We start from the raw sequence: 10,411 nt of genomic DNA on the forward strand, positions 1-10,411 counted from the left end.
GCGTCACACTGTTGGCTCATGTCAAGTTTGTGGTCAACCAAGACTCCTAGATCCTTTTCACATGTACTGCTCTCAAGCCAGGTGTCACCCATCTTGTATTTGTGCCTCTCATTTTTTTTGCCCAAGTGCAATACTTTACATTTTTCCCTGTTAAAATTCATCTTGTTTGTTTTGGCCCAGTTCTCCAATCTGTCAAGGTCGTTTTGAAGTGTGATCCTGTCCTCTGGGGTGTTAGCCACCCCTCCCAGTTTGGTGTCATCTGCAAATTTGATCAGGATGCCCTTGAGTCCATCATCCAAGTCGTTGATAAAGATGTTGAATAAGACCGGGCCCAAGACAGAACCCTGTGGCACCCCACTAGTCACTCTTCTCCAGGATGAAGAGGAACCATTGATGAGCACCCTTTGGGTTCGGTCAGTCAGCCAGTTACAAATCCACTGAGTGGTAGCAAAGTCAAGACCGCATTTTACCAGCTTCTTTACAAGAATATCATGGGGCACCTTGTCAAATGCCTTGCTGAAATCAAGGTAGGCTACATCCACTGTGTTCCCTTCATCTACCAGGCTACATCTACATATACTGCATTGGACCATAGCAGAAAATTAACTCAAGAAAACTGCTCAAACCACACATGATCACTGGAGAATTAAACACAAAGAAGATATTTTGGCATTAACTTGTGACACCGATTTGCTGTGTCAGTTTCTCAGTTTGGATGGGGATGCACGAAACACAAGGCTCACGGCACAAAATGGTACTAAACTAGCACTAAACTTGGGGGTGTAGGATCCAGAATGTCAGGGCCACACGTTAATGAAGCTTACTTTATTGGCAAGAGGAAATTTAACAAAATTCATGATGTGTAATGATTACCATCTCAAAAGCTACCTGTCCCTTTGGTGGGTAACTTAATTTCATCCTGAATTCTGTTGTCTACCAGTAAATGACAGAACATTAGAAAAGCAAAACAGAAATTTCAAATACGGGAATTCCATTATATGATCTCATCATCTGATGATGTAGCTTCAATGGAGCATTGTCCTAAATTATGAAAGTCAAATACATCAAAAGTACTTAGAAAAAAACCAAAAGAACTTACAGTGGGACCTTGGTTTGCAACTGCTTTGGATTACAACTGTTTTGGATTATAATCCTGTCCAACCCAGAAGTGTGTATCCCTTTTTTGGGATTACAACCCTTTTTAATATTATTCCAACCAATTTTTAGGGGGAGGACCCATTGGTGAAAGCACGCCTTGGGTTACAAACTGTTTTGGTTTACAACCGGACCTCCAGAACGGATTATGTTTGTAAACCAAGGTACCACTGCATATAATGACTGGCTTTATTATCTGTTCTACGTTGATGCAGAATACCACCTCATATCCCCTCCTTTTTTTGAGATGAGCAGAATAGATTGGATTGGCATAGATAGTATTCCAACCCAGTTTCTGGATTGTGCCCTCTGTTTCTAATCCAAGTGATATAATAAGAACTAGTTAGAGTTATCTGGTTCTTCTCCTTATTAGCTGCTCCTTACTGTTCAGCTCAGGCCTCAGCAGAATAATGTAACATTTGGGGGAAAAGATGCAGCCAAGTAAGCCAGCAGTGGAGGCCAAGATGGAAAATATCTCCACAGCCACCATGTATTTCCCTTTGGTGCTCAAGTATGTTGGAACAAAGGACAACCAAACACTGCAGAACATCAACATACTGAAGGTGATGAACTTGGCTTCATTGAATGCGTCTGGCAACTTCCTTGCCAGGAAAGCCACAATGAAGCTGATGGTAGCCAGAAGTCCAAGGTAGCCCAAGACAAGATAGAACATGAGGACAGAGCCTTCGTTGCATTCTGCTACAATTTCTTCTGGCAGCGAATGCATGTCCAAATCTGGAAATGGAGGAGACCTTGCCAGCCACGTGGCACAAATGGCAGCTTGAATGAGGAAGGAGGAAACCACAGTGGAGTTGGTCACCCTTTTCCCCACCCACTTCCTCATGTTGGAGCCTGGCTTGGTGGCCATGAAAGCCAAAACCACAGTGATGGTTTTGGCTAAGACGCAAGAGACAGCCACTGAAAAGATGATTCCAAAAGAGGATTGTCGGAAAAGGCAGGACATCTTCTGAGGCTGCCCAATGAACGGAAAAGAGCAGAGGAAGCAGAGCAGGAGGGAAAGAAGGAGAATGTAGGTGAGGTCCCGGTTGTTGGCTTTGACTATGGGGGTATCTTTGTGCTTAATAAAAATTCCAATCACCATAGCTGTAATTAAGATGAAAGAAAGAGTAACCAAAGTTAAACTGATCCCTAAAGGCTCCTCATAGGACAGAAAACTTATTGACTTGGGAATGCATTTATCTTTTTCTTTGCCTGGATATTGTGTTTCTGGGCACTTGAAACAGTCATCCATATCTGAAAAAAAAAGAGTAGTTACCAATTTACTGAAAAGGCATGTATCAACTGGAGCCGATGGCCAAAATTATCTTTCAACTTGGGGCAAGCTCATATTACTCAAATCAAAAAAGTATACTGTGTGTGTGTGCGCGCGCGCGCGCACGAACGCCTTTTATCCAAAGTTCCCAGGGAGGTATAAAACATTAAGAACCTCACATGGGCATATAAATGAGATGTAATCTTTCTTCACTTTACACTCGAATCACCATCCATTTTTGTTAGCTCTGTCCTGGATGGGGCTCCTTCTTCTTACCCCCCCTTGATCGCTTAAACCTCCCATTTCTAGGATCTCCCAGCTTGTCACTTCCCCAGACTGCTCCCCAGTGCCCCACCACCAGGATCCTGGGTCTACGTCTTCTTCTTCTTCTATGCCTTCCTTAGGGGGCTCTTGGGCAGGTGGTGCCCACTGCTCTTCCTCGTCCACCCAGTCCCTGACATACAAGCTCAAAACGGAAACCCCAGCCCCTAATCTGGCTTCTGCCAGATTCACTTTAACACTTTAAATTTAAATTTTCACTTTAACACTCAAAGCTGGAATACATTGTGCATCATGTCACTTACCCTCTTGATCTGAAATCTTCCCTTCTGGGCATGGACCACAATCGAAGCAACAGAACTTTTCCCCTTCCTTCGCTTTTTTCTGATTGCCAGCATGGCAAGAATGAGTACATACAGAAAGGGGAAGCACCTATCCATAGAAAAGGAATGAGGGGGAGCAGAAATGATAATTTAAAAACCAGCTAACTATAAGTTGAAATACAATGATTTGACACTGAAGAACAGGGAGCACAGTAGAGGCAACCATCTGCCAGTCTTTCACTGAGCATGCCAAACAGTATTGTTACAAATGTCGGGCGCTTTCTCCTGTCTCTGCCGAGCAGTGGCAAGAACCCATGGGGTCCAAAGCACTCACCCAGGGTCTGTGTTCCTTTGGAGAACTGAAGATGTGGCAGAGACTGCCATGGCTTTAAGAAATATGGTTTATTCAACTATTCACACCTTCAGTCGGCATGCAGGGAGTCCACATCTTACAGCATGGTCATTTCCAGAGGGACTTGTACCCCACAGCAGTGCAGCTTTGGAGTCCAAGGCATCTCTGCAGCAAGGCCTGCAAACAGCTTCCCCCAGACATGGATCTGAGCTCTTCTTCTTGCTTCATCTGCCCAGCTACCCTTGCTTGAAAACTCCCATTCCTGTCCCCTCAAACAAACACAGCATCACCTTGGTAACATCTGACTTCCCAGGCCAAAGGATTCCTTTCTAATGAGCCATCAACACCTTTTGTCATGTTAACTGGTTGGCTCTTCACTTAGCCAGCCCAAGGATTCCCTGTCTGCCACAGTTCTGCAGCTTGTACTTTCATCCACATCCCAATTAAACAAAATTCTAGTATTTCTTCATTCCTATGGTTTAGGGGGCTCCCCCATTTAAATTAAAACAGTATGATTGCAGTCAATTGCTTGACTGATGAGAAGTTGAAGACCAGATAAAAAGGATGACCATTTATACTCCGTGCGTCAAAGAAACGTGATTCCCAACTGGTGATGTATAGTCCAGGTTTGGACCATGAAGAAATGATAACTGGCCAAAATTTGTTAAGGCCTAGACAATATTTACAACTCCACAGTAAACACACAACTGCTTTCAATTGATGGGAAGAACAGAGATATTCAGCACCTCAAGTGGACATTGTGTTTTTTTAAAGAAATCTGACATAAACAGAGCCTAATTGCCCGAGGCAATTTGCTGTGTAAGGTAAGTTTCTGGCCAACAGATCTTCTGCCCTGATAACGATATAGCCCAAGAGAATGCCCTGGAATCCACACCTGGTTAAACCGCCTATGCCATACAATCCTATCATCACTGATGAGGAATTTGTGTCCTTCTTTGGGATCCACCCTTCCAACCTTCACTTGAACAAAAGAGTTGTTGGGGAACATGACCATGTTCATGATGTCAAATCCAGCTCCCATTTCCCTCTTGTCATTAAAAGTTACCAGTTCTCCAGCTGAGTTGTTAAATGAAATGTCTTGAAGAAATGGGTGGAGCTAGTTAACAGAAAAAATGAAAAAACAGTATATATTTATTATAGTAGAGGCTGTCCAAATATTTTTGATGAAGATGCAAGTAATTTGTAGGTGTAGAGTACGGAAAATGTATAGATTCTCTTCCTCCTCTCTCTTTCTCTGCGCCATCAAATATCTAAGTGCAAAACAGAAACCACAACTGCTGCCTAACATGAACCACCATTGCAAAGAGTGGCAGCAACAGCAGCATACATGTCCTATGCTTATGCTAATTTTTTATTCTCATTAACTTTGCTGCTTTCAATGTGCACTCTGTACTTGACCTCCTTTGTACTGTTTTCTTCTGAAATCTTTAAGGTAATATTCTAGTTTCCTGTTAATGTTTTGCTTTGAACGTATACTTTATATTTTTCCCAGGAACATTTTGTTCTGGATTGCTTTTTGATGTTTGAATGTTTTGTAGATTTTTTTCTTAACTATAAAGTAGTATGGAAATGAAATTAATAATAATAATTAGTAATAGTAATAAATACACCATCTTCATTGTCATTGTAGTAGCAACACCTCTGGGGAGATAAAAATTGTCTTGCCTTCAGTCCCGGAGATTACATGATAGATATAGGTAAATGATAGAAGATAGATAGATAGAGATAGATGATGATAGATAGATAGATAGATAGATAGAGATAGATATAGATAGATATAGTTAGCTATTCTGCTTGACTATGAAAAAAACAATGCCAAAGTGGTTTACATATTTAAAAAAGCAATTCCATAATAGAGACATTTCCTGGCACTAAACTCATTTCATTTTGGAGACATTACCTGCCAAGGCTGGAGATCTTGAAGTTTAATTCTCTTACCCCTCATCATTTCTCTCTTATTGAATGTAGATGAGTGCAATACATGCAATGCATGAGCCACAGAATAGACAGCATTGTAGATACCATAGCTGTGGCCAGTCATGCGCATTTCAAAAACAGCCCCTGGAAGTCTCTCCAGCTTCTCCTCTCCAGTACATGTTCTATCAACTTTTGCTGCTACTTCAGGATTTGGAAATGAACAGTTGAATGTTTGCTCCCAGAACTCCTTGAGGAAACCATCTCCTTGTGACCAATGAAGCCTTACATTCTGAAGATATGTCTGGAACCCTAAAGGTTCTTCTGAGTGAATTGCAAAGGAAATTGTGCCTTCAAACATTTCAAAATCCCAACCCCTTATGATGCCAGTTACTGAAAAATCAATCTGGGCTGTCATGATCCACACCTTTGCAACTGAAGTGTTTTCCTTATATTCAGGAACAACAAAAAACATTAAAGTGATCAGCCACATTACAGTCATTGTTTCCCCATATATAATAAATGTTCTCGCTTTCGTATCCATGAAAGGCTTGTAAATATTTTGGGCCTGATCATTAAGAACTTCAAGGCCATGGAAATTGCCTTGGTTTGGGATTCTTTCTGAAAAAGCTGTGCATATTCCATTTTGAGAAAGCAATGGCTCCAGGGTCTGCAAAAAATGGTCTCCGCTTTCATCATCCACAGCAAGAAGCCCAATCCAGGTCCATCTAAAATGCTGCAGTAACCAGATAATCCCTGTATATTGGTGGGTCTCATTTGCAACCATGCTATAAAAGGAACGGGCCTGTGTTGTGACACTTTGCTCTGAAGCAAATGAACCATACGTGAGCTAAAAGAGAATGCACAGCTACTTTAGAGATGTTTTTAGCCAAACCATTCTGAGTTCCTTTTTTATGGAATCAAAGTACCAATCTATATTTACAACCCTGTTCCTTGTGCAAAGATCTTACCTGTGGAATCTTGTAGAGACTTAAGATGTCAGCCATATGAAAGGAGATATCAGAGGCAAGGCCCCCAATAATGGCTATTAAGTTTTTCTGCGTGCCACATGCATAGTTGGGGAGAAACGTATGTGATTTGAAGAGCAGGTCCAGAATGGTGCGATACGCCATCCTCTCAATGTAGTAACTGTCGTAGATGTGGAATCCAAGTGTGGCATTGGGCAAGACTTTCGGATTCTCATTTATTGTTTTTATAGCAAACACCAAGGCCAGGACATGCTGATAGAACTTTGTCACCATTCTGCAAAGAAAATCATAAGCTCTTTCACAACTAAATTCTACGGTGAGTGCGAAATATTTTATCACAGCGCTAGACCCGGACATAAATGCAATGAGCTTTGGCCATCATTATATTAAAGAAGAAACTCAATCACAGTGGCTGAAAAGAAGGGAAGGAGATGGAGAAATCAGTATCCATTTCAGTTTGACGTGTGTCCCATCCAGTTTTTCCCTAAATTATTTTTTTTTACTTTGAATGTTCCACTCTGGTAAAATCTAGGTTAGTCTCAGCTAACAGCCTGCATAGTCCTTAATAACTGTCCCTTACCATGCTGAGTTGATTGCCCAGTTAGAAGATTAAAGCAAAAGCACTCTGCTAAGCAACCGGAGATCATCCTATAATACCCATGTCTTTTTAACAGCACTACTTGTTTTGACAACTTTCCTTTATTCTCATTTTGACCAAAGTCCTGACAGCCACATCTAAAACTGTTTTAAACCTAAACATTGCTTAATTTGCTTCTTCTAAAAAATCTCATTATACGTGTTTGCCTTTTCATCAGTGTTGTACTTGGAAGGGGCCCCAAGGGACATCTACTCCACCCCCTGCAATGCAGGAATCTCAACTGAATAATTCCTAACTAATGGCCACCCAACCTCTGGTTAAAAACTTCTAATCAAGGAGAGTCCACCATAGCCTTCATTTTACTTAAACATTCACAGTTTGTCATCTCAGGCATCTGTTTGGCTGTTAAGGGTAAAGGATACTGGAGTAGATGTTCCTTGTAACTGCTCTAGTTGTGATCAGGAACATGATCTGCCCATGATCTTATGACGGGAGCCAGTCATTAACAAGAACACCATTTATGCTCTTTCAGAATTTTAATTCCTGTACTAAAATCCATAGGTTTCCAAGCTCACATGACACCAGGAGACAGGGAGGGGTCTCTTACATTGGAACATCAAAGCCTTGTTCCTCAGAAGGGTGGACCTGGAAGGACACTTTGTAGGAAAGAAAAAGGATCTGAGACGTAATGCCACCAATGATGAGACCTTCGGGTTGATACCACTCATGAGGCACTGGGAGGGCATCACTTCTAGGGCATGTAATGGTATTTGCCTTGCACACCATGTGTGATAACAAAAGCAGCAACACCACCACCAATGCAGCCATCTCTCCAGATAGCCATCAGCTTCCTTATAACTGGCATCAATTTAAGTCAAACAAGCAGCATTACAAAACTGCCAAATCCACCAATAAGCTTCATAAATATATGAATTTTCTTTAACATGTCAGTTAACAAGCCTTGAGGGGAACAGCTCTGCACTGATTTGATCGGATGATTAGCACAAATTCAAGATATATAACCACATTCAGATTTGGAAAAACTGCTTGAAGTTGTCATGGAGAATCAATTATTTGAGGTAATTGCAGGATTAATTACTTGTGCAAAGTCTGGTCTCTATATGGCACCAGTAAACATGTTTCTCCACTCTTTTACTCCCTCATGGGAAAACAGATAGAAGATGGGTTCACAATGATCTCAATGAAAAATAACAGGAGAGCTAAGACATAGGAACAAATGAGAGGGAACCTTTAGCTTATGAAACATGAGTTCTCTATTTCCTCAGTACACCTTTTTTCAGGCTGTAACAGGCAGCTATACCTCAGGTCTATTTTTGCTTTGCCTTCAGTATAACATAAGGAATTTCTGGATCATATTGTTATGTGCACCCTAATTTCACATGCTAAGAGATTTCATGCGCCAGCACCTATGTTTGGTTTGGTTACCTTTCATGGTAACACAGCAGAGGCTGCGGTGTTGATGTGATATATAGTTTTGTATTTACAAGTATATACAGGATGAGCATTAAATGAATGGGCTCCTGCTACCTCATTAGGTTTCTACCCAAATCCCAATCTTCCACCTTAGCTTTGAATCCAGCATAGATAACAATTCAAGCCTCCCTGAGTCTGCCTAGCCCAGCCCAAGGTAGTTTGGACAGTCTTTGCCTTTTGGGGGGAAATTTCCAAACAGTAAGCTTCACGGGTTTGAGGTGGTCTTCTAAAAAGCTTTGGGGGCAACCCCCCCCCCATTTCATGAAATATGGCAACCCTAGAATGTGGTATATGTGGGACTTCCATTGGGCTTGGTCCAGAAGCTGCAGCTGATGCAGAATGCTGTGACCACCTTGATGCATGAAAATTACATACGTGCTGAGGTTACTGTGTTAAAACTAAAAGTTTAATAGGCATAAAATGTAATGTTTGTATGCATTGCATTTAAAATGCTATGTAGAGAAGCTTGCATTGGGAAGCGAGGTTGGTATGTCTCCCAAAAAACAGAGGTGGAACCAGAGAGAAAGGACTTGGGCTGTATCCTAAGCCCATTCAGCTTGGCCTTGTGACCTGGCAACCTAGCAACACATATACACCAACTTTTAAAACGTTGTTTAATGGGTCATGTTTCTGTGTTGATACACAAGTTTGTTACGTGTTTTTATTAAAACAAAACATTTTAAGCAGGTCCTGTTTTATGCCAAACAACGTTTGGAACCAAGCAGAGGGCCTTCTTGGTAGTGGTGCGCGCCCTGTGGAATGCCCTCCCATCAGATGTCAAGGAAATAAACAACTATCCGGCTTTTAGAAGACATCTGAAGGCAGCCCTGTTTAGTGATGTTCTTAATGTTTGATGTTTTAGTCTGTTTTTAATGTTCTGTGGAGAGCGGCCCAAAGTGGCAGGGGAAACCCAACCAGATGGGTGGGGTAGAAATCTTTTATTATTATTATTATTATTATTATTATTATTATTATTAGCCTGGTATAACTTTACACTGGCTTCACTTACACCTGATTTCTTTATGTCAGCTCCTTGTTCATACGATTGCTTCATTAGATTATATGGGGAAATTTTATGTGTTCTACTACACCCTACAAAATGTGATCAGGCAGTCACTTAAATATAGGCATTTCACATTACTGCCCTTGTATTATTCAATGTCCTATATGGAAGAGCATTGATCAGTTGCTTCATGTACCTTGCACAGTACAGTCATTTTTGCGCAAGCTTTCAATTACCCATAAGTTTGGACCCTGTCTCTATTTTTATTTATTTGAGTGCCCCTTACCCCCCTTAATGTACTTTTATACTCCTGTTTTACTGGTTTCATGTTGTATCTTTGTTTTAATTATATAGTTGATAATTTTTCTGTTATACGTTGTTTAAGAGATCTTTTTGAACATTTAGTGGTATATAAATACTTTTTTTTAAAAAGCACCCCCAGTCATCAAAGACAGTTTTTGCCACCACAAACACTAGGAAGTGTATAAAAAAGGGACTCTGAAAGAGTTTTGCCAACCCTAACCCTTCCCTCTATGGTCCTAAAAGCTTATGCTACCACCGTAACTATAAACCAGACTGGTTCTTTTTCCTAATTAAGTGCTCCCGGTTGTTCAGCTCAGGCCTCAGCACAATGATGTAGCACTTAGGGAAAAAGATGCAACCCAGTAACCCAGCACTGGAGGCCAAGATGGAGAAGATCTCCACAGCTACCATTTCTTTGCCTTTTGAGCTAAGGTAAGATGGGAAAAAGGACACCCACACACTGCAAAATGCCAACATGCTAAAGGTAATGAACTTGGCTTCATTAAAACTGTCTGGTAATTTGCGGGCTAGGAATGCCACAAGGAAGCTGACAGTGGCCAGGAGGCCCATGTAGCCCAGGACACAGTAAAACATGGTCACTGAGCCTTCGTTACATTGCAGAATGACTTCTTCTGTTACAGAGTGCATGTCTAAATCAGGGAAGGAAGGAGAGCTTGCTAACCACGCAATACAAATACTTGTTTGAA

General features: G+C 41.3%; 1 protein-coding gene across 1 annotated transcript; it reads right to left on the minus strand.

The window, feature by feature from the left end:
* Positions 1-1,276: 1,276 nt before the first annotated feature.
* On the minus strand, positions 1,277-7,732 carry LOC128399211 (vomeronasal type-2 receptor 26-like). Its single transcript, XM_053360459.1, has 5 exons — positions 7,512-7,732; positions 6,289-6,580; positions 4,302-4,499; positions 3,013-3,139; positions 1,277-2,409 (listed from the first exon to the last, which is right to left on the minus strand). The coding sequence occupies exons 1-5, from the start codon at positions 7,730-7,732 to the stop codon at positions 1,505-1,507; spliced, it is 1,743 nt and encodes a 580-aa protein (XP_053216434.1). The 3' UTR covers positions 1,277-1,504.
* Positions 7,733-10,411: the final 2,679 nt, after the last annotated feature.

The sequence above is a fragment of the Podarcis raffonei genome, chromosome 13 (assembly GCF_027172205.1).
Source record: "Podarcis raffonei isolate rPodRaf1 chromosome 13, rPodRaf1.pri, whole genome shotgun sequence".
Classification (NCBI taxonomy): Eukaryota; Metazoa; Chordata; class Lepidosauria; order Squamata; family Lacertidae; genus Podarcis; species Podarcis raffonei.